General features: G+C 42.3%; 2 protein-coding genes across 14 annotated transcripts in view; one reads left to right on the forward strand and one right to left on the reverse strand.

The window, feature by feature from the left end:
• FAM135B (family with sequence similarity 135 member B) overlaps window positions 1-25,227 on the reverse strand; it is a 262,573-nt gene that overhangs the window by 132,169 nt on the left and 105,177 nt on the right. For 12 of the 13 annotated variants that reach the window (XR_013945897.1, XM_080578503.1, XM_080578510.1 and 9 more), the window contains one exon: window positions 11,027-11,122. Coding sequence is in view for 12 of the 13 variants with exons in the window: in XM_080578503.1 (XP_080434629.1) it covers window positions 11,027-11,103 (77 nt within the window). In the remaining variant the exon portion in view is untranslated. Of the gene's footprint in view, window positions 1-11,026; window positions 11,123-20,114; window positions 20,158-25,227 lie in introns of all 13 variants that reach the window. The other variant, XM_080578509.1, reaches the window with a different exon arrangement.
• On the forward strand, window positions 1,751-9,062 carry LOC308188951 (inositol 1,4,5-trisphosphate receptor-interacting protein-like 1). The gene has a single exon (XM_080578515.1). The coding sequence runs from the start codon at window positions 3,345-3,347 to the stop codon at window positions 4,353-4,355; it is 1,011 nt and encodes a 336-aa protein (XP_080434641.1). The 5' UTR covers window positions 1,751-3,344; the 3' UTR covers window positions 4,356-9,062.

Genomic DNA, 25,227 nt, shown 5'->3' on the forward strand with positions numbered 1-25,227 from the left:
AGCTAGTCAGGAAAAAAAAAAAAAAAAAAGACATGCAAGAAAAACACCTGCCTTCTACTCTGGTAGCACTAATTACCATCAAAGGTTGTTTAACAGGTAAATGGAACCTAGACTTTTAAAAATATCTATTTTAAATATGACTGAATATGAAACTATCTGGGGGAGGCATACTACCTTCCATGGTTTTCAGACCAGTCATAAGCATTAACAGGTTAATTTTAAATATTGCAAGAATATTACAAGTTTCTTCTCTAATTGCCTAACTCCAGGAAATACAGCTTTAAAAATAAATGTAAGACCTGCATCGAAAGCACAGACATTGCCAAAGGCTCAGTTACAAACTGGCACAGAAATCTTCCTTACTCCTTGCTTAATATTAGGTATCACAAAGAATCTTCTTTAGAGGCATGAGTTTCAGAGATGCATTGCTTGCCAGCCTCTAAATCAGCGAAGAGATAATCCAACAAGCCAGTGGAGAGACTCCTATTAATGCCAATGGTTGTGGAGAAGGTTATAGAAGCCTGAATAGCATAAAATGCCACATGGTTTAAATTGACTTCCTGAGTGGTCAGCAGTCTTGAAAACTGAGAGTGGAAGAACAGTGGATATCTTGTATTTTTTGAGATGTAGATATTTATGTTATTTTATCCATCTATCAAAACCAGTAGCTGAAAAGATCATTACAAAGTGTCCACTCTGCTATGGTACTGGCTTTGTCTAAACATCATATCCTTCTTTATTTACAAAGATGTAGGTAAACACACCAGCTGACAAACTTTTTTTTCCCATTATCATTATGTGATTCTTATATGCTACTCATCACTAATATCTGAGCAATGCTCAGCAGTGCTTCCAACAAGACTGATGTCTGTCATAAAATTTGCCTGTTATTCTCTCCCTTTGGGGAGAAACTTGAGCAGTAGAGCTTTTCCTATTTTAACTCTATACTCTGTGCACACACACGCCTTGTATGTATTGCATGCTTCTGTCAGAGATGGCAGATCAGCCGTACCATGCCTGACCCTTGGAGATGATCCCCTGTCCCGTAAGGGTTCATTGCACTGCTCCAGTCATGTCCCAGAGAGGGGATCATCCTTCACATAGATGTATTTTCCATTTCTGATGCAAAGTTCTACTCTGATTAAAAATAACAATAATAATAATTAAAAAAAAAAAGCTGCACATCATGGTCAATCCTGAGGTAAAGAACCTTTATGTAGATTCTAGTCACTTGCTGCAAAGAGCTCTGAAAATAGAAAGTAGGTTATCCTCTGCTTTCTGCACTGGCTTCCTATATGATGCAGTGTCCAACTTGTTGACAGTAACCTGTGTGGCTGAGGAGATAATGTGCAGCGCTTTGCAGCAGCGGTAATTCCCTGAAGAAGACATTCTGCAGCCCAGAATAATTGGTATTGATACATCAGAGTGAGAGGGTATCTTCTGCGCAAACAGAGATAGTAAGAAGTATCAGTGACACATCTTATTGACCCTGGTTATTATCAGCAAGCTGCCTTGGGACAGTGCTAAGCTGCTGGACAGACAGACCAGCTATGGATACAAACATCTCTCACAAAAGGATAGAGAGCCTTACTCTACAAGAAATCGTCCTCTAACTGCTAACTTGTGTCTTTAGGTTCGTGTCTCCTTTTTCAGTTACTCATTGAACCACTGTAGTGTGACACAGATAGGCAACAGATGGATTTTCATATTCTCTGCAAAATGTTGTCACCTGATTTTATGCCATCTGGTTAATTGTATAAGCTGCAAACATTGCACAAAAATGGTGGTAAAGACACAAAGGGAGCTGACCACAAAAGAGCACAGAAGAAGGAGCTCCGGAAGGCAAGGCACAATTCTTATCATTGTACTCTTTCTGTATTCAGAAAGGACACACAAAGGTTCTTTAGCTGGTGAAACATTATTTCAGAGTCCTGAGTACTGTCTGTCCAGGCCCCTTATATCTGAATAGAGAATAGATTGGTGCCTGCCCCTCCGCTCCCCCTCATGAGGAAGCTGTAGGCCACGATGAGGTCTCCCCTCAGCCTCCTCTTCTCCAGGCTGAACAGGCCAAGTGACCTCAGCCGCTCCTCATACATCTTCCCCTCTAGGCCCTTCACTATCTTGTAGCCCTTCTCTGGACACTCTCCAACAGTTTCATGTCCTTTTTGTACCGTGGTGCCCAGAACTGCACACAGTACTCGAGGTGAGGCCGCACTAGCGCAGAGCAGAGCGGGACAATCCCTTGTCTTCCCGTCTTCCCTTGACGGATGATCTTATCATAAAAGGGAGTCAAGTTTGTTAAACAGGACCTACTCCTCGTGAACCCATGTTGGCTGGGACCTATGACTGCACTGTCCCCCAGCTGAGTGAGCTTCAGTAACTCTCAGGATAATTTTCTCCATAATTTTACCAGGCACTGACGTGAGACTGACAGGCCTGTAGTTGCCAGGGTCTTCTTTCTTGCCCTCCTTGAAAACTGGCACAGCATTTGCCAGCTTCCAGTCAACTAGGACCTCTCCAGATTCCCAAGACCATTGAAAAATAATTGCGAGAGGTCCCACGAATAGGGAATATAAGGTTATGATAGGCTTTCACTGGGCATTCCTGCATGCAGGACGCTCAACATGGCCATCGCGAATAAAATAGCTTCAGAGAAGATCCTGTCTGAAAAAAACATTGAGATTTTTCCTCACAGGCGGGCACGGGAGGAACGAGCTTCCTGCAGTGCTGGGCACCTCCCCTCCCGCACAGCCTCGTCCCTGTTCAGAGATTTCTCCTCCGAAGCACTGTGCGGGCACTGCAGGCACACGGACTCGGCCAGGGAGAGGCCCCATCCCACCACCGGCATGGCCACCAGCACCCAGCCGCCACTGCCATGGAGGCACCGAGGCCAGAACCAAGGGAGCCGACCCATCTCACCAGGTGGCACACGAGGAGCACAGCGTCCACAGGCTACATCACCCAAATTTCTTTCCACAGATGGACTGGGGGGCTCCCACAGGCCATGCAAAGGGAGCACGAGGAGCTCTGGCACTCAGGCAATGTCAGGACCTGTGTGGGGACTGAGGGCAGGGCCGGGGGGCCTGTGGCGGGGCGCAGATGACACCACAGAGGATGTGTCACAATGGGGGGGCTGCTTTTAGGGCAGCGGCAGGCAGCGCTGCTGCAGTTTGGCCTGAGCCATCGGCGAGGTGAGTGAAGCAGCAGGGGGAAGGCTGGGCTGGGCCAGGGCTGGGGGTCCTACCCGACCCCAAGGGCCTGCGGCTCCTGCCCCAGCTCCCTCAGCCTCCAGGGAGCTCCCACCCAGCCCCACCGATCCACTTCTCTCTCAATTCTTTCAGACCATGGTTTCGGCGATTTTCTTCGCTCTGACATTCCTGGGTTTAATCCATAGCCCACAGAAGGTCAGCGAAGAACTAGATGCAGCTACAAATGAGCGCGTGTGGCAGCATGCAGAGGAGCTGCAAGCACGCATGATGCAGCTGCTGCTGGAAATGGAGCAGAGGGACCGGGAGCACAGCTGGGCGCATGTGGGAGCCCTGCTCCTATCTGTGCTGCAGCACTGGCAGTTCTGGGCCCTGACCGGAGAGCTTGTCTTGTTCTTTGTGCTCTGCCGCATGGTCATAAAATTGTGCCGTGAGCTGGGCAGCAGAAACGAGAAGGGCATCTCTGGAAGCAAGGAGGATGATGACACTGAGGAAGACCCCAATGACATTTTGGATGCCTGCAGATTTGTCAATGGATACCTGCAGTGGCCAGTGAGGAACCTGGAAGAAACATGCAAGCTCGTGGAGGAACTGGTGGACAAGATTCTCTGCGTCTGCCAGATGCTTCCCAGGAGTAAGTTCATGCCGCGGCTGCAGCCACCCATTGGAGTGGGCAGCACCTTCAGTCCCACTGAGAACACCACCATCTACCGCCTGCTCGTGCCCCTGAACCCACCCCCTGGGCATGCCTTCCACCTGGAGCTGGGCACTGAAGGGGAGACGCTGGTGAGGAACTCCTGCCTCCGCGTGGAGCCACAGTGCATGTGCACACGGGAGCGGCTGCTGGGGGACGTGGTGTGCTTCCTCCACCGCCCTGAGGACGAGCTGAGACATCAGGACCCAAACCTCCTGGACACCCTCTGCAGCGGCTCCTACTTGGATGTGCAGAAAACAGCAAAGTGGTTCCAGGAGCTGGTGACAGAAGCCTGGGTGGCTATGCCCCAATCATCCCAACTGCAGCTAACAGTGCTGCCCTCCACGCGCTTCTGCGAGCTCAGACTGACCAACGCCTCCAAGGAAACCCTCTCCATCGAGCTCATGCTTGGGGTAAAGCAGGACAACTCAGACACCTTCCTGACCTTCGAGTAGGCAGAGGTCATCGTTAGCAGCAGCACGAGGTGGCCACAGAGCTGCGCTGTGCCAGAGATGCACTTCTTCAGGAAACAGCTAGGCATGCTCGGCACACCTTCCACCTCAGACATCTGCAGCTCTGTGTCTGTATCCTGTTAGGCGCCAACTTTGCCACCCATGCCTTGAAGACAGCTGTCACGCACCTCCTGACCACCATCCCTGTGGCAAGCATGCACAGGAGGGATTTCCAGCCCCACACCAATGATGATTATGGTGGCTACAAAGATGACTGACTGACACCCTGCTTGCCGCATGCCCCAGAGCTAAGCATGCTGACCATGGAGAAGATGCTGCTCCGTGGGCAGTGGGAATTGCTCCTCCGTGTCCTCCCCACAGCAAAACCACCCCTGGGGGAGGCACACTCCATGCAGCTGAAGAGGCCGCTGCAGGGAGACTTGAAGCAGAGACTCCTCTCTCCAGCTGGGCAGTGACCACCTGGGCTCCTGGGGAGTGTCCTTTCTCTCCGAGAGCTTTGACCTCTGCAAAAATTACAATATATATTGCTTACTTGAGAGTTTGTTGAGAAGATGCTCCTCATCTGCAAAACATTGTTATATGTGTTATAAATGTTGTTAAAAAATTGTTATAAATATCGTTAAAAATTTGTTATAAATATGTTATATTTCACACTGTTTGGATTCAATCTTTTCCCCCTACCATGGCACTGGAGAACCCACCTCTCTTCAGTAAGCATGGGGTGCCTTAAAGTTAAAGGTGGCAGAACTGATAACCAGATAAGAGAACTGTCTTGACCAACAGTCATGAAAGTAACTAATCATATATTATTCTCCAGAAGTTGGGCATTCGCTACGCACATTGACATTTAGCTAACTGAGCACCTGCACCTCAGCTGCTTTCATAAGTACAGGTTCGTGCTGCACTGTATCACAGAATCACAGAGTGGTTGAGGTTGGAAGAGACCTCCAAAGATCGCCTAGTCCAACCCCACTGCTCAAGCAGGGTCACCTAGAGCATGTTACACAGGATGGCATCCAGGCGGGTTTTTAATATCTCCAGAGAAGGAGATTCCACAACCTCTCTGAGCATCCTGTTCCAGTGCTCTGTCACCCTTACCATGAAGAAGTTCTTCCTCATAAGGTGATGAAACCTCCTGTGGTTCAAACCTCCACTGGTTTCAGTCCTGTCAGTTCAGTGCAGCAGGTTCATATCTGTCACTGTATGACTATGTAGACAGTCATTGCCTTCTTATACCTGAGTCCTTTATTTTGGGAAGAATCTGCTGCCTTAGAGTGAAGGTCTGTTCAAGAGTCATAGAAATAATGTCTTCATGCCAAGAAAAAAGTCAGTTCTGTCAATATATCTGTTCCAAGACACAGCAATCATTATTCCAGAAATGCTTCACTGAGGCATGCCTGTTAGCTCTCTTCTTTTCCTTTTTTTTTTTTTTTCTTCTTTTACTTCATTTATATTAAAAAGAATCCATGCATCTTAAATGAATTAGGTAAGTACATTCAAAATGAAATAGATTTACAATCCAAAAGTGATTTATATTTCATTACAGGTTGGAAGTTTGAAGAAATGAATATCATCAGGAACAAAGTATCAAGATCTGTCTCTGTACTATATTTTATTTTTTTTTATTTATTTATTTTTTTGCATATCCTGACACTGTACCTCAAAGACTCCAGGAAATGAGGTCTGAACCTCCGACCATGATGTGTGTATTTTCCAGGTATCCATCCTGACAGGAAAGGCCTTGGTTAATTGAAGAACCCCGGGATGCTGAGGCTAGGAACTGCTGCACAGTGCCTCTGAAGGGGATGATTTCATGGTTATCTACATTGAAACACTGCTGTCCATCCAGCAGGCAACAGGGATGCTTTGTTATGTTAAGGCTTTGTCTGCTAAGACTGAATCTTTTCAGCAGCTCTGAATCATGAGAGTTCTTTGTCTGATACTTGCAGGGTACTGGAAACTCTGAGACCTCTGGTCTGTTCCCCAGGGTAATGCTGCATTCATTTTAGAAGAAGCTGGAATTTATTTCCCACTAATTTTTATCATTACCACCCTCTACACACACAAACACCGGTGTAGGTGTTAGACACTTACAAATTGTGACCTGAATTTGAGGAGTGAAAGGACTGATAAGCATTTGATTCAGCCCTGTGATTGGTAAGGACTTACCTTGATCCTTGTTTTATAACACATCATTGCCAGAATCTTAACATTATGAAGCCAGTGTTTCACCTTCTTTGTGCCCCCTATTCCCTCTCAGACTCCAAAAGTTACTTACCCTGTGAACACAGTATTTTTTTTCTGTTGGTGGTGGTAGGTTTTGTTTGTTTTTGTTTTTAAGTTAGGAAATCCATCAAATGGATTTTGAAATGCTTTAAGAAAAAAGGTGCAGAAGAATTGCTTCTGACAGAACCAGACAAATCAATTAATTGATCTCTGGAAGCCAGGGATAATTTTATTTCCTACTCTATTAAGAAAAATCAGAACCAGTCAGCTAATTTCACTAGAGAAAATATCTGTCACCAGTTATTAAGTGGAACATGATGGAGAGAACTAGGACAGAAAACTTAAAAATGTGAGTTTTTTTGTTTTGGTTTGGTTTGGTTTTCTTTTCCCAGAAGTTGCATAACTTATTACTCAACCTTTACAAGTATGGCATCAAACATCACTGCAAATCCTTTGGTTCGACCAAAGAAAAGGTTCTTTCTTCCCCTACAGCAGTACCTACCACATTTAACATTTGATGTCTATAAATGTTATGTTTATGCTTCAGAAAAAGATAAATTTAATAACTGACCAAAGTGAACTACCTGTAACACATAATTTGCTCATGACAGTTTCTGTTACATATGCCAGACACATAAAGCCATGACAAATATTTACAAAAGCTCCTGGTTCCTCTTGTATCAGAGCGTCTTTTCAATATTAATCACTCATACAGGTTAAGAAACACTAGATTCAGATCCTAAAACAATGATCCAAATCTCACAAGGTAGAATTCAGTTAGATTAAGGAGTTTCAATTTCCCATGGAAGGAAGAGATGGCAACTGGCTCTGTGTGCTTACACAATGCAAAATAGATTCCAGAGCAATCAAAAATAGAACCAGAACAATTACATAAAGCCTAACATTTTAAAGCACTTTGACTCTGTGGCTTAAGGCCAGCAGACCATGTCCTTAATCAAGTTTGATTATTAACCATCACCGAACAGCTCCTGAAGGGCTGATTTTCCCGGGAATCTTTAACTCAATCTTGATGATTTATTCATGCTATCATTTGCATGGAGTGCTCTTCTCCAATGGGCTTACTGTTGGCCCAGCCATGCTCTCTGTAAAAGACAAAGAATCACAGAATCATAGAATACACCAAGTTGGAAGGGACCCACAAGGATCATCGAGTCCAACTCCTGGCTCCACACAGAACCACATAAAAATCAGACCATGTGTCTGAGAGCGTTGTCCTCCATCAGACCATGTGTCTGAGAGCTGCTTGAACTCTGGCAGCTTGGTGCCATGATCTCTGCCCTGGGGAGCCTGCCCCAGTGCCCGACCACCTCTGGGTGCAGAACCTTTCCCTCACACCCAGCCTGACCCTCCCCTGTCCCAGCTCCGTGCCGTTCCCTCGGGTCCTGTCGCTGTCCCCAGAGAGCAGAGCTCAGCGCCTGCCCCTCCGCTCCCCTCGTGAGGGAGCTGCAGGCCGCCATGAGGCCTCCCCTCGGCCTGCTCTGCTCTAGGCCAAGTGTTAATAACCCAGTGACTTCAGCCACTCCTGAATGTCTTCCCCTCTAGATCCTTCACCATCTTGCTTACCCTTCTTTGGACACTCTAGTAGTTTTACCTCTTTCTTGTATTGTGGTGCTCAAAACTGCACACAGTATTTGAGGTGAGGCCGCACCAGCTCAGAGCAGAACGGGACAATCCCTTCCCTTGACCGGCTAGCAATGCCGTACCTGATGCACCCCAGGATACAGTTGGCCCTCCTGGCTCCCAGAACATACTTTTGGCTCATATTCGGCTTGCCGTTAACCAGAAACTTCAGATCCCATTCTGCAGGGCTGCTCTCCAGCCTCTTGTCCCCTAGTCTGTATCTAGGATTATCCTGTCCCAGGTGCAGGATCTGGCACTTGCTTGTTAAATTTCACGCTATTGGTGATCACCCAGCCCTCTAGTTTGTCAAGATCTCTCTGCAAGGCCACTCTACCCTCAATAGAGTCAACAGCACCTGCTAATTTATTGTCATCTGCAAACTTCCTCAGTATACCTTTTAGTCCTACACCCAAGTATTTTAAGAAAACATTGAAGAGAACTGGCCCTAAAATGGAGCCCTGGGGAATCCAGCCACCAGCCTGATGTGACCCTGTTTGCTATAACCCTTTGAGTCCAACACATCAGCCAATTGTTCACCCACTGTATTATGCATTTATCTAGCTGTATGCTGGACATTTTGTCCAGAAGAACACTGTGAGAAACAGCACTGAAAGCTTCAATGAAAAAAAAAAAAAAAAAAAGAGCATATTGTGTTTCCACAGAAATTAAGATTCATTTCAGCTCCACAGCTATCCTGATGGACAACCTTTCACAAATCACCTTTCTAGCCTTCAGCGAGACAGGCCGATATTGACTTAATTTGCAAGGCACTCAGAGAAGAAAAACACTAGTTAAGTAGAAAGTTCCCATTATTATTACTTCTACCACCCTCTCATCTGGAGAGACTGTACGTCAATCCAAGATATCCCAGATGTCCACAGTGAATATATACAATGGCAGTAGGGAAAAAATAAAAATTGTGCCCAAGTTAAAATGAAATTTGGCAAACTCATTCACTCCTTTTCTTCATACTCTCATGCTGCAGTGCTATGGGCCGCAGAGTAGATGAAGCCAACCAGAGGATATTGATTGGCAAATATGAGATGCAGAAAAGGGTTGTATTGGAAATGTGAAGAGTAAAACTATAGAAGGAAGCAAATAAGCAACGCAGGATACATAGAAAAAAAATACTATAAAAAAATTAATGCAGTATAACCTATAGTAGTGCATAGTACTATATGCAGTACTAACGCAGTGTAACCTATAGTACTATGTTTGGAATAATTAATCAGTAAAGCAGGGTAAGTGCCAGCAGGGAAAAAAAGTAAGGTAATTAGGGACTCATGAGTGTCCCTAATTAGAATATATTATCTGTGTTAGTGCTAGGTACTAGCACCAGAGATTTGATCTGACTGTCAAAGCCAAAGAAAGCATTTTATAGAAATTACTGAATGCCAGAGCAGGCCCATATGAAAAAAAAAAGAAAAAGAAAAGAAAAAAAAAAAGAAAAGAAAAAGAAAAAAAAAAGAAAAAAAAAGACATTACTGAAGCCACATATGAGTGCAGATTTTCAAACATGAGGAGGATCAAATACATTACACTGACCACCAGAAGCCAAGTTAAAAATGTATAGCTAGGTTAGTCTTCTAAGGTAATGAGCATGATAGTACACAGGAGTCTTCTTTTATAACTCAGATAAAACAAACACCTCAAGCACAGAGCTTTTTTTTTTTTTTTAATATATACTTTTTTTTTCCCCTGTTAAATACGAGTACTTGTTATAGTCAGAATGCTTGAACAGAATGACAGATGCCAGCTGTTAAAATATAGACATGTTTCCTTCATTCACGTTCATGGCATCTTTACCACATAGTTCATCACAGTAAAAACAAATAATGAAAAGCCTATATCCAGATGGAAACAGCTTTAACTAATCCATCACAATACCTGAAACAATTCTGTAGTTTTGTTAGTAGAAATGAAGCTAGACAAATCATCTGTGAACTACCCCTATACAAAACTAAGGCATGAAAGAGAATATCTAGTGTGCTGTATATATCAGTCCTCCTAGATGAAAGAAAATAATATTCAACAAGACCCACTGTTGTCCATTCTTTTTAGCCATCTGGGTCTTCTGGTCTCCTTAAAAAGTATTTCAGTACTATATCTTTTCCTCACAGAAAAAGAGCTGTGGGGTCCAACATGCAAGCAGAACAACAACTCATGTTTGGTTAGGCTTCTCCATTTAATAGCCACTGGGTTATTATAAAAGCTATCAGGAAGAGTGGTGCAGAAGAATAGGGGCAAAATTTTGAGTAAACCAGAATTCGTACATGTTCTTCTAACTTAAAGAGATGTGAAAATACAATGTGTCCATTAGAACTAGAACTTTAGACAAATTTGAATACTCATGTTCCTCTCTGAAATGGTGGAATTCATTTAAATTTCAGTAAAAGAATTAAAAGAATATTCGTTGGATTTATTACCCTAAAATGAACATGTTTTCACTATAGTCCAATGCAGCTATCATTTGGCACAAAGACTCAACACCAGTCCAGAAACATTTAAAGCATCTATTGTGCTTATGTCTGAACAGAGCTTAAAATAATTTGGAGCATTACACTATTGTATTACAAAAACAAGTCAGTCACTCTGACTTTATTGTGAAAGTAATGTACATTGACCTTCCTTGACAGCAATGAAAACCTAATGACATCCTTCCCTGCCATGGAGATTGCATGAAATAAAACTACATTTGGCAGAAAACAATCTGTTGTGGATTTGAACTGTTTTCTGTAAACAACTCTTCTGTAATCAGCTGCAAATTAATGGAAACATCAACTCACCCTCTCTGGAAAAGGTCCACATTATGGAATTTGTGTAGCTCCACAGAAAACTCGACCGTTCCCTGGACCTCAGACATGATTTTTTCAGGTCATCACCTAAACAACACATATAAACAAGCATTATAAACATTTGAAGTATTTTGCTTAACAAATCCTCAACCATATTACTACATTTTGTTTGGCACTTGGGGTTCATGCAAAGCCCACTGAAATTGATTGGAATATTTCCAATGACTTCATTGAGCTCCATCTTCAGGAAGACTTGCTAAAAGCAAGATCAAAGCAGTAATTAAGAGAGGTAAAATGTCTAATTAGGCCTGAGGACAGAATGATAATATTATGGAAAGTACAAGAAGAGGCAAAAAGTAAATAACATATTATGTGCAAGAATCTCAAAGCAAATTTTAATTAACTGTCTTACTACTCTTGTATGGGAAATTGATTTTTTCATCCCATTTTACCAAATGGCAGATATCCAGGGGCAGCACAGCTCATTTCTGTAAAACCACAGGCCAAAAAGACAAAACCCTGAGACAGATGAGAGTAGAATTCAGAATTCTCGTGCTTTTGAACCTTTCTGTGACTTAACTAAAGGCCTGGAAGGGAAGTTTCTGAGGGAATATGAATAATTTAAAGAATAATGAATGGAAGAGATTCTTCTAAGGAAAACGCTGACAATCAAAGGATCTAATAGGCCACAACACCCAGATCAAGATTTTGAAGCATTACAACCATTTACAGATTATATATTTATATATATATATATATACACACACAGTTCATTGAATCACAGAATAATTCAGGTTGGAAGGGACCTCAGGAGGACATACCTTACTCAAGGAAGCTTTGCAAGAGTAAGTTTCCAAACCGTCACTATTTAATATACTAGTGTAAACCCTTGACATTTCCTTAATTGCAGCAGAGCCAAGCAAAGGGTTTTTAGAGCTTTTAGAGAGATTTTACAATTTCCATTTACCCTTTCCTCCTTTTCTCCCTGAAAGTCTTCTTTTGGCAAGCTGCAAGCTGTAAGCTGTCTGGAAATTGTCTATGGCATCATTGACAAGACAGCCATCAGATTTGCTTAATTAGCACAGTTCAGAAGCATCATTTGATAGCTTTTTCACAGCAGCCAAGTGCAATCTCTGAGGATGACCCATGTTATGACTATTAATAATTCCCCTATCAGAGACACTTGGGTCTCTAAGGGGACATTGAGCTCAGATTGCAAATGGGAGAATTTCTCCATACATGCTAACCTGTAATTTCCATGGCACTCAAAGATTTGACCATTGTCTACAATGAAACAGGAATGAGGAGTTTGATGCATGAAGGTCTGAGATAAGCGTTAAGCTGTAGCTTTCTGATAAGTCTCTGTGCTGAATCCTGACTAGTAATTTTCCAACTGACTGGCTTATTACACTGATTATTTTAAACCATGTTTTCTTTCTGGTTGTCCTTTCAAACACTACCAGTTTCAAAAATAGCTATTCCAGAGTTAAAATGTTGTTGTTTTTACATCCACCCTCCTCAAAATCAAACATTAAAGATGTTGGCTCTCGAATGACAAGAATGGGACACAGGATGTATGCAATATTTGTAATATATGTCTATAGCTGCTAAGCTACTCATCTGATATACCTCCAAGGTAAGAAATTCTACAGCTTAGTGCCAGGGTATGATTTTGGAGCAGTGAAGGTAAACTCTTTTAAACTCTTCTAAAAAGTGAAAGTAAAATGCTATCATTTGGCCAAATACATGTAATTTTTAGCCTGCGTATTTATTTTTTTTCTATTTAAACAGGCATGAGACTAATCCTTTCTGGCTTTGCCTTTCTGCACAGCCTGAAGGAATTGTACACTGTTTATAGGGCATGTATATCCCATATTCGCCTGGTAATGTGTGTGATAGTCTTGTCTGAGCATATAGCATCAAAGCAAGGCAGACTGTGTGGGGGATGAGAAAATCACACAACACCAAGTGATACTCTGACAAGGTATTCTGCCTTGAGAAGAGTGCTAATTGGAAGAATTACCTATGGATAAATCTGCATATTGTGCTCAGACATATCTCCCTAGACCAAAAGCTCAGGATCAAAGGAAACTGTGTGCTTTTGAAGACACCAATTTAAAGAGAAGTGTGAATGGATGGCTAGACAGTTCAGACCAGGACCAATATTTTCAAAGACAGAAAGAATGGCATGAGGCTAAGGTTAGCTAGGATGACTGAAAAATTAAAGATTAAATACACGGAAATACACATGCAGGTCTTCACTATATTTACTTTTTATTTTGCATGCTTTGTACCTTTTCAAAGCAAATATGGAAAAATTATCCCTGGACACAAAAAAAAAAAAAAAGTTTCTGTAGCTTAATTACCCTTACAAATCACCAGAATGAAAGGGGAAATAGCTGCCACACCATGTTAGACATCCATCCACTCCACAGAAAAAAAAAGAGAGGCTCTGAGCATATAAATCTACATCTGAAGGCTAGAGGGACTAGCCAGGCCTGGCACCTCAGGACACATCTGACAATCACTAGAAGTGGTCTCTGGCACACCTGCTCATCATGACACTTAGCCAGGTTCAAAGAAAAATTGCTCAGAGCCATTGGTAGCATGCTTCAATGAAAAAGCTACAAAATAAGACAAAACAGCTGCTGGAATCCCAGATGGAGAAAACACAAGTGCTTCAAATGATGCACCGAGTTTTCACTGCTGTACCACGTTGCTCTTTAAAAGAAGCTGATCACAGCCCTTCAGAATCCAGGGCATGTGAAAGACCTCTGACTACCCCTTACTCACTGATCTCCATGGGGAATAACCTCGGGCTATAAATAGAGGAGTAGATGGTAAAAATAATACTGAAGTGAAAGCATTGAAAACACAATAGGGACTGTTGCCAGAACCAAAGTATCATCAATTTAATAATAAGCAGTTTAAACCAAAATGCAGAGGTGATTCTTGGTAAGGCTTTAGTACATTGGTTCTTCTAAAATACCAATTTTTTTAAGTTAAACCCTCTGTATTTTCCAGAAGAGGATTGAAGAAGACACAAGTAAGTCCCTATAGGAAGCCAGAAAAAAACTACATGGGAAGTGTTTTGGCCATATGCTTGTGTAAAAGTAGTGCCTATGATCAGTTTTGTCACTTCCAAAGCAATGTATTGCTTTGTAAGGCACTGCCATCATCACTGGTTGCACTGTGCTGTCCTACAGGCACTGATTTTATCAGTCAGGTCACCACTTTGAAAGTCTGTCCTTCCAACAAGAGCTGGTGTCCTAGCAAAAGACAATCAATTCCATTTATCATTTTACTTGTAGCAAGGAGACACTAACTGAAAATCAGAATCCTTTATATAAATAAAGCCCTATAAAAATCTATATATTTAAAGATTGGAGCATTCTTTTAAAGGAAGACTTGATTTTATACTCTCCATTTCATTGTCTTCTGTAGAGATAACTTCTGGATTGGAGATTTTTCAGCATATGATACTGGTTAAACTACAATGGCTTTATTTATCTTTATCCTCCATTGCTCTCAGCAATCTTTTTGACTCATAGTGGCTGTGCTAATGATGTTTTAGAGACAGTAAACTGACCGAGCCCTCTGACAGCAGGTGGGTATTGGTTATGTACCACACACACTCAATTGTTACACATCGTGAAGCTAAAAAGGAGTCTGAAAATTACCTGCTGAGGCAGCAATCAGCATCAACCCTACCAAAGGGAGGAGAGGAAGGCGACAGGGACAGGGCTGGGTGGAAATAAGGACAGGACACTGCATACTCTGACAGTCTGTGAACTTTCTAGCATTTGTGCAATTACCTCTGAATGAAAAATAAACCAGACATTTATTTACTGCTTTCACAATTCTTGTCCCTCTCTGTCACATAAGCCAGAGGGGAAAAAAAAAAAAAAAAAGGAAAAAGAAAAAAAAAGAAAACAAAAACAAAAACAGGAAAAAAAAACACACACACACGCCAAGGACAAAAGAATAAAACACCATGCGATAAAGGGCAATGACTCATAAACCTAGAAAGATTCATTTAGGAGAATAAAGCCAGCTCTCAGGAAACACAGCACATACTATCTCCAGGATAGAACCGTTTTCCTTACTGCCTTTAAAGCATAAAGCATCTTTTACTTTATTGTGATTTTTTTCAGAAACTGGTATTTGTTGCTACCTGTGCATTCTCTGTCTGTCTCTCTCTCTTTCATACTTTTTTTTTTTAATGAGTTCCTTGGTCAAATGTTTAGAATATAGTCATAAACCCACAGTAAGATAACATTATTGTCCTCTCCACAAATGCCTTCTGTAAAAATCTAAGGGACAAAGTAACTCAGGAAAAGGAAGATTATAAACACAATCTCATTACAAGTAAGCTCTGAGACTAAAGCAGCAGGAGAAGTTCACACTAGACCAAGTCTCTCTGTTTCATTTTTGTTTAATTAAATTGTTCCATCCATTGTTCACCTTCATGCAGCTGAAAAGGATCCCAGTTCTTAAGGCAACAATTGCATCTCAGTAGCCTCTTCTGAGCCTACATGAATTGCTTGAGTCAAAGCAGTCACAAGTGTCAGTAAAACCTTTCACTATGGCGTTGTCAGCAAGTGTTCTCCAGTTCACAGTACCCATTGCTTTTTTCTGCCAGAACATCAGTGAAATGGCAGAGATGACCTTTAGCAAAACAATGATTTCAAAAGGTAACACCTCATTTTGTTAAAATAAACAGAGCTGGCAATTCTCTTCCAAGATTGTGTGTGATAGCAAGATATCTCCTTTAGACTTTTCAAAAGAACCAATCTAAATACAATATGAAAATATAGCAGGAAATGACAAGGCTTGTTTACCAAAGCTATTAAATAATTACAATACTTCTTATTTTAGCCCCGTACATTTTGAGGGGGGGGAGTAAGAGAGCAGCATGGTGGAGCTTATCTAGCCATAAGTATGAAACCACCATACTTGGTCCAAATCACTGACATAATAGGAACTAGGACCTGATGAGTATTATATTTTTTAGACTAGTTAGGATAAAGGTGGCCTTCTTTTTCATTCAGGATGTTTCTTATTTTCATTAAACAATTTGTTTTGTTTCCCCAACACTACTGAGGCTAAATAATTACTGGAATGTGAAGTTTTTGCTCAGCTTTTTATAAAACTTCGTTCCTGGCACATGACTGTCAACCCTGGGACAACCATTGACGGTTATGGTTTTACATCAGAAAAATGATTCAAGCATGAGTTTATGCCCCTCTGACATCTTGAATTAGTAAAATTCATTTTACTATAGCACAGTCAACAAGATAGAACATTTACCCTAGGTAAAGGGAGGCCAATGAAACATGTGAGCCCTCAAGAGACGCCTTTTGCCACAGCTTTAACAGTAACAAAAAAGTGCTGCCTGGTACCCAGTCTCCCACATTCATGCACAAACACTGCAACAGATTGATAAAACATCCACACTGAATGAGATGCAGACGGTGTCTTACTCAATATATGGCCTCACTCAACAATATGTTATTAAGTTGAAAGTGAAGAATATATGCAATAAAATCTGCATAGATGATGCATATACCCAATTTAGAACCCAACCATAATGCTCATTAATTTGTTCTCTAACACACTTAAAAAAAACAAAACTTTTGGGTCACTGCCTGTTTGTGATTTTTTTTTCTGTTTATTTTGGTATGTATTATCATTTAGGACTCTGATGTCAAGTCTCCCTCAGAAAACATGTTATTCTCATCCATGAGAAACCTTCTAATGCTCTGTTTAGACACAGAACTATCAGGAATTACTTTGTAAGATTGCCAGTTTTTACAATGATCTAACATTAACTAGAATAGCTTACAGAATGAGATAGTATCACAGCACAAACCAGCAATAATCCCTTGCAGCTATTTTGCCAAGGTTTTTAGTTTTCCAGTCTATTGTAATCCTTTGAATTGTTTTCTTCAATATGTCAGCAAAAGCAGAGATTTGTGTTACAGGTAAAAACAAATGCAAGGCACATGGTGTGTTAACCAAGCAAAGCCATTAAACATATTTTTTTTTCACCACATAAGCATTTAGTCTGGTTCAAAATGTTAAAGACTAATTTGTTTTTATGTTGCAGAGAGCTAACTTAGTTTGGATGCAAGCCCTGAAAATAATATTCCAATGTTAAAAAAAAATACATATACCAAGTTTGCTGTTTAATATTCTTGGGAAAATCAATATCCACAATTTTGTCAGATGCATTAGACATATGTTCATAAACAGTGCAACATCATGAATCACTTTTGCCGAGGTTCGTTGATTTCTACCACCAAAATGTTATGAGTTAGAGACGCAGAAGACAGATAATAAATGATCCTTAAAAAATGACTCACAACCCAAAGAGTATTCAAAGGGGAGCAAATAAGAAAGGAGCCGTTTTATTTATGTTTGTTTAGTTGCTGTTTTTTCACTTGCAAGCTCTGCTATGTCTTTTGCCAGCTGGAATTCACAGAGTAGCAGTGGTACCTAGTTCATTGGCTCACATTGAAGAGCAGGGTAAAATACTTGTTCAACCCTTAGCAACATAATTAGAGTATTATGAAGAAAAACCAGCTGCATCTCATAGTCAAGAACCTTCACTCTGTATCAATAACTTCAAATATATGGGTCACATAGTCATGGGTAAAAACAGGGTGTAGCCCAAGGATCCAAAGGGAGTCACTTAGGAAAACAAGCCAACAACTCACTTCAATTTCTCTTATGTTTTTCCTGTGTGACCAATCCACACTGGAGAATTTCAATCCACGAGGGAGAATTAGTACAGGTCAGCAAACTCATGAAGGCTGAAAAGCAATGGTCTAGATTACACCCTTCATAGATTGTTCATTTCAAGGGTGTTTAGATGGAGGAATAAATCTACTAGGGAAAAACAAAAATACCAGGTTGTGCCAGAGGATTTGTGCGGCAGAACTGAACCAGGGCCAGAATAAATGTCAGGTGCCAGTAGGCTGCTCTTATGAGATATAAAGCTTTTGAGCTATTAGACAGGATTAAATGTGAACACAGCTGTGCAAATTTAGGTCAGATCACTCGACAAAAAGAATGAAGATCAACCTCGATTTGTCCTCTGTAAGCACGTGTCTGTCAGGACACCAGATCTGAGTTCAGCTCAGCACAAATCACTATCTGCTTACACAGTTAATAATAACCTGCTGTTGGTATTGTGCACAAAATGAAACAGCAGGGAAAATTCAGGCAACAGAGCAGCGAGAGCAAAACAGAAGGAAAAAAGAGATAATAAAAACTTTCACCTGGACTAGCTTCCCACTGCTGCATAATCCTGTCCTCACCATACCTCTCCTACCTCTTCCTTCCCCACCTTGTATCTCTTCTTTGCGACTTCCAAAAGAAAAAGGGTTTTTAAAGCTTCAGGCACAACTCAGAGCCCTGAATCCAAACTCCTAAGAACATCATCATCATCAATCTTCAGCAGTTACCACCGTTCACCTGAATCTTTTTTCTTTTTCATTTTTTTCCACCCCAGAATTCCTTTTGTGCCTTTTAGAACCATAAAATACAAGAAAAAGCAGTTAGTTATTTGAAGCCTGATTAGGACACTTAGGCACTTACCCATCATTCTCATGCTTGAGTATGGTCCTCTACTTAATAAAAGGGGCTACATTCTTCTCAGTCTGAGTTCTTTTATTGGTTTAAACAGGAAATTAGAACTCTTTCAGACACAGACCATATATTATTCTCCTGTACTTGTGAAACAGCCAAAAAGGATTTATTTATTTTTAAGTTCTACTCAAGTTCATACGTGACTGTTCTCCAAACTGTATGGGCATAGGTCTATACCAAGTCCTTGGGAGTATATCAGGATGTTCGACCTCATTCAAATCTTAGCAACACCTACAGGACAGATCTGTCTGTCTTCTAAAGAGGCCACATCTGGGCAGGACAAACAAGCTGACTGAGATTCTCCTTGGAAAAAAATCCATAATCATGTGCTATAGGGCAGGAAAGGTGATGTAAGGAGCTGGATGAGAAGCATCCTCTTGTTGAGCTATTGAGCCATGTGGCTGCCTGATGCATGAGTCAAGGCGTTATCTTGAGGACAAACTGTTATGTCAATAGAGCTATTTCCAAAGAATCCAAGTACGTAACAGAGCTTCTTGAATGTCACCACAATGCTACTGACAGTCTTGTATGGAAAGGCTAATGAATTATGTGTTCCTTGGCACTGTTCTGACTGCATTTCCATTTCTGGTCATGAAAAAAATTCATGCTACTGTCTAAATGAGCTGTAAACTCAGTTGTCCTTGTCAGATTTTAGGTGCTTATATTGTATTTTACCTTACCAAAATCACTCTAGAGTTTCACTTGGAAAGTTATTGTCCCCTTCATATGTTCTGAGGACATCTAAGTAAGATATAAGAGCAAGTAATTCCTCTGCAGACTGAAAAGGAAAGACTCATTGCAGGAAGGGTGGAGCTGAATAAGACAGCCTGGTCTGCTCCCTGCATAGCAACTAGTCCCACTAAGAAAAGGGGATGAGTGATAGCAGTAGAAGGCTCTCTTCTGAGAGGTACAGAGGCACCCATCTGCTGACCCAATCCGCTCTCGAGAGAAGCCTGCTGCTTACCAGGGACTCTTATCAGGGATGTCACCAAGAAACTGCCAGGCCTTGTGCAGCTTAAGGACTATTATCCACTTCTGCTGTTTCATGTGGGGACCAATGATGCAGCCAGGAGCAGTCTAAGGGGGTTCAAGAAGGATTATACAGAGACCTGAGAGCAGCAGTAAAGACTCAGGAGCGCAGGTATTTTTTTCATCAATCCTCTTGGTCAAAGGGAAGGGAATAAAAAGGGCCAGTCGAAGCTGGAAAGTCAACAAATGGTTACAGGACTGGTGCCACAGAGAGGGGTTCAGCTATTTAGACATCATTCTCACCAACACAGAGGCTGAGCTAATCAATGACTTTTTTGCCTCAGTCTTCACCAGCAACAGCTCTAGCCGCATAGCTCGGGCCCCAGGAGGCAAAGGCTCTCATTTTTAAAATGAGAGAAAAGGAAGGCCAAGGGAACTACAGGCCAGTCAGTCTCACCTCTGTGCCAAGCAAGGCCATGGAGCAGATCATCCTGGGAACTCTGCAAAGGCACATAGAAAGTAAGGACATGGTTAGTGACAGCCAACATGGCTTCACTGAGGGCAGATCAGCCTGATGAACCTGGTGGCCTTCTACAATGGAGTTACAGCATTGTTGGATAGGGGAAGAGAAACTGACATCATCTGCCTGGACCTGTGCAAAGCATTTGACACTGTCCCCCATGATATCCTTGTCTCTAAATTGAAAAGACATGGATTTGATGGATGGACCACTCATTGGGTAAGTAATTGGCTGGAGGGTCGCACTCAAAGAGTTGTGGTCAACAGCTCAATGTCCAGGTGGAGATCAGTGATGAGTGTTGTTCCGCAGGGGTCAGTACTGGGACCGGCACTATTTAACAGCTTTGCCAGTGACATGGACGGTGGGACTGAGTGCACCCTCAGCAAGTTTGATGATGACACCAAGCTGTGTGGTGAAGTCGACATGCTGCAGGGAAGGGATGCCATCCAGAGAGACCTTGACAGGCTGGAGAGGTGGGCCTGTGCAAACCTCATGAGGTTCAACAAGACCAAGTAAGTGCAAGGTCCTTGCACCTGGGTCAGGGCAATCCCAAGCACAAAAACAAGCTGGGCAGAGAATGGTTTGAGAGTAGCCCTGATGAGAAGGACTTGGGGGTGGTGGTTGATGAGAAGCTCAGCATGAGCTGCCAATATGTGCTTGCAGCCCAGAAAGCCACCCATATCCTGGGCTGCATCAAAAGCAGTGTGGCCAACATATCAAGGAAGATGATTGTCCCCTTCTACTCTGCTCCACCTGGAGCACTGCATTCATCTCTGGGGCCCCCAGCACAAGAAGGACATGGACATATTAGAACGAGTCCAGAGGAGGGCCACAAATATGCTTAGAGGGCTGGAGCACCTCTCCTGCGAAGACAGGCTGAGGGAGTTGGGGTTGTTCAGCCTGGAGAAGAGAAGGATCCGGGGAGGCCTTACAGCGGCCTTCCAGTGCCTAAAGGGGCCTACAGGAAAGCTGGGGAGGGACTCTGTGTCAGGAAGGGGAGTGATAGAACAAGGGGTAACGGCTTTAAACTAAAAGAGGGTAGATTTAGATTAGATATAAGGAAGAAATTCTTTCCTCAGAGGGTGGTGAGGCCCTGGCACAGGCTGCCCAGAGCAGCTGTGGATGCCCCACCCCTGGAGGTGCTCAAGGTCAGACTGGATGGGCTTTGGGCAACCTGGTCTGGTGGGAGATGTCCCTGCCCATGGCAGGGGGTTGGAACTACATGATCTTTAAGGTCCCTTCCTACCCAAAGCATTCCACAATTCTATGATTCCAAATAATTTACACTCATCACACAAATTATCCTTGTTTGTGAAGGCTGTTAAGCAAAGATGTTTGTCCATGAGCTTCATCTCACTAACTAGAAATTCCTTCATACGTATGAGGTGTTTAGAGTCGCTCTACAGTCAATAGAGGTCTGGCAAATGCAGTCAACAACATTCATGTGACCATCAACACCTTATTCTGTGCTGACCATAAAAAGGGAGCTAAAACTGACTTGCTCAGGTGTAGCCTTGTGATCCAAATCCACATCTAGTCAGATGAATGTCATTCATAGTGAGATTGCACATACAATAAGAACAGGATTTTGAATATCTACAGAATCACATGTGAAAAGGGTGAGAAAAGCAAAATGTATGAGTCTGTATAGATACACTAATAGCATGTATTTAAAAAGAGGGAGATAAAGGATGCCAAGAAAGAAGAGGGGTCTCTGTGCTGGTAAATCTATAGGTATTTGAAAAGTCAGGTTCTCATAAAGCCTGTTTTTATGTCTTGATTGCTTGGTCTAAGGTCTGATCAAATAAAGGCTCTTAACACAACCTTTTTTATTTAATTAACTTCTCTGAAATTACTAACAAAGTAAACATTGACACCTGTCTTGAGGTTTCCCATGGAATCAGAGGAATTATTGATGCTCATAAGGATCTGTTGAATTGCATATTTGCATTGCTGGACCAAAAGACAACAGCACAGCAGGCAGTGTCATGGTCTCACACACTGAGCAAGACAAAAGCATTGAAAGGTTGGCAAGCAGTTGCGGATCAGATTGTTGCCACCAAAAATGCTCACAGGCTGGGACAGTGGTGGGAGAAGATAAGGGTGGTGGAGGGAGAATTGGACAGAGAGGGACCATCGGAGGAACATCAGAAGAACTATGGTCCTGGTACAGCTGCGAGAGGGAATACTTTCAGTACAGAAATTAGTACAGCATGATGTTTTACTTTCAGCCTCACAAATAAATAAATAAATGCCTTTTTTATAGCCATCTGCAGTTTTAAAATATTCAACAGATTTCATGAGAACTTTGAAACGTGTATTCCAAAGGACATTCACCACTATAGAAATAAAAATCTGTAGGCCAGTTTCCATCACAATAGTTCTTTGGACAGGCAGTAACTATTAAACTGGAATGTGGTAGAGGAGGAACAGGTGCTGGTTTAGAGCATCATGATATAAATATATGCAATAAAATATGCAGAGCCATAATCAGAATGTTGACTTGTTTTAAGTGCTTGGGGCCATGTTGATATAAATAACTGCACCAGGTTTTGCTGTAGAGCAAGAGCTAAATTAAGTGGTTTACAAACAGAGGAAAAGGTTGATTTATTTGTCACGGCGCTACTTGATCTCTGACAAAGAAGAAAAGGGCCAAGTGAGCCACTGCTATACACGGGACTAACAAAACAGGGCCTGAAACACAGCTGTCGAATAAGCTGCTTACTAAGCTAGTAGAGTCTATCAAAACAACAGGAAAACCCTTTATTTCTCAAATTCAGGCCAGCATCTTGGTAAACTTCACCAGAAGGATGGCTCTGCACAGCTAGGCTGTAATTTTTCCTGGAGACCTTGGCTCTTATTCCAGCCTCTCAGTGTAGCTGTCCCTCAAGCTTTGCCTGACAAATCTTCTGTCGCACCGTAAGCACATTGCTCAGTCATCTCATGGAGCTAATGACCCTTCTTAAATCCATAAGGGTTTGTAAGACGGATGCTGAGCTCTTGAGTTTCAATTGGAGAAGGAGCTGGATTTCCCTTTGAAGAGCTAGGGCCACTGGCAACCCATCACATGGTGTGAATCAGTTAATTCTCCAAAGCATCTAAGTGTTGTGTTCGTAAGTTGTTGCCCTTAACACACTTACTTGAGTGGGTGCACAGTGAACAGTGCCTGAAGAGGAAGGAGATAACAAGATAAAGCTAACCAACTCTAGGCTGTTAATTTCCCTGAAATCCTCTTTTCCTGTGTCCAATTACTTTTAGACAAGGAAGTTGCAGGGGGGAACACAGACAGGGAGATTTCTAGAAGAGCAGCAATTGATCTGCCAGTACCTCCATCCTGCCATGCCCCCCTCGTGTCACTTGAAGTTCTGCTTTCCTTGCAATACAAAGGGGAAATTAAAATTGCAGCTGCTCAGCAATACTCATTTGTGACCAAGGAATGAACTGTCCTGAAGGGAAGAAGGTCAAACTGGAAAATGGGTTAAACTGGCTGTGAGCAGGAAGGCCAGAGGCAGAAAGACTTCATGTAAGCAGTCAAGTTTCCCTTGCTGATGAGGAAAGAAAGGCTTCAGCACTGTCATGCAGCAATCCTGGAATGCAAGTGCTCAGGAGCCACCTTTGTTGAGCAGAACTGGTGCTGGGGCATGAACCAAAAACTGGGCTGAGGTGCCTGATACTGATGCTCACAGAACTGGTGAAGGTGCAAGTGGAGGAATTGGGCAGCAACATATCTTGACAGCCTCCCTGTAGATCTGCTTATGGCGGTGGGACTCTGTCCAATGCATTGTTCATTTCATCTTTTTATATTTAAGCACGAACGCGTGTTTAACTCGCCTCAAGGGGTACAATAAAAATTCCCCAACAATTGATTAAGTGTGAGCAGACTCGGTGCCCATGGCATGCTGCAGATGTACATAAACCAGCAATAAACTGCACGTTTCTGATGCAGATAGCAGTCTGGTGATAGCAGCATGGCATGCAGAGCAGGAAAACGCGCTCTTTTTCTGCAGTGTTTTTTTCAGCCTGTAATGAACTACATACTGCCACAATTTACATTGGCACCAGTGTCCAAATGAGCTGGTTTCAAACAATCAAGGCCCTATACACTGAAATTATAGGGACTGCCATTCAGACATAGTCCTCAGCTTGCAAGGGTCTTAGCAGATGGCAGCAGGAGATGCTTCTTGCCAAAATCAGACAGAACTGTGTTGCTAACAGCTCTACACCCAGGCAAGAATCTCCCGCTGAGGCGTGGGCAGTGGAGAAACTTTTCCCTTTCAAATGGGGCTTCTGAGGTCATGCTGCTTTCTAAAGGGGGTTCACTGCACTAGTGGCTGGCTGAGACCAGAGCTGTTCAGCACACACACTGGGACCCTATATTTTCACTAAGGACAGAAAGTTTAATATGACTCTTTCACAGAATCACAGAATGGCTGAGGTTGGAAGGTCGGAGAAAAAAAAATGGAAAAGTATAAATTTACTTGGAAAAAGAAATAATGAAATCAAAAGCTTTCCTGCTAGACCTTTTCATTGTGTGGGATAATCACAGCAAAATGAAGTGAATCACCCAGCACCATGTACTCCCTGAGACCAAACTGCAGCCAGCAAAAGTATCCTTTCTATTTCTCTGATCCTATTTCACTAATGGAATGCAGTTCCGGGAACAAGCATATCTTGATGAAAATATATATCACCACAAATATCTTGTACAACATTGTGGTTGCAGAATCACAAACCAAGCTACTGTGCTGAAAAACAAAACAAAACAGCTCCTTGTACTCCAGGCCAGGAATTCGGTAAGAAAAGAACACCTAGCCAGAGCAAGAGAGGTTATCTGTGGGCAGAGGAAATTTCATTGCCCAAGAAGAAACTGGGACAGCAGTTTGGATTAAGCAATTCTTATTCAGAGCAGGAATCTTTAGCAAACACGGAGAAGCAGCTAAGTTTTTAGTTTTATGCCAAACTGAAAGACAATACTATTCCTCTGGCACACTGTGACTTGTCAGGTCGTTTGCTTACCAGTTTGAAATACCATGTCGTTTTGAAAGCCATT

The sequence above is a fragment of the Anser brachyrhynchus genome (genome assembly GCF_964034855.1).
Source record: "Anser brachyrhynchus genome assembly, chromosome: 2".
NCBI classification, from domain to species: Eukaryota; Metazoa; Chordata; class Aves; order Anseriformes; family Anatidae; genus Anser; species Anser brachyrhynchus.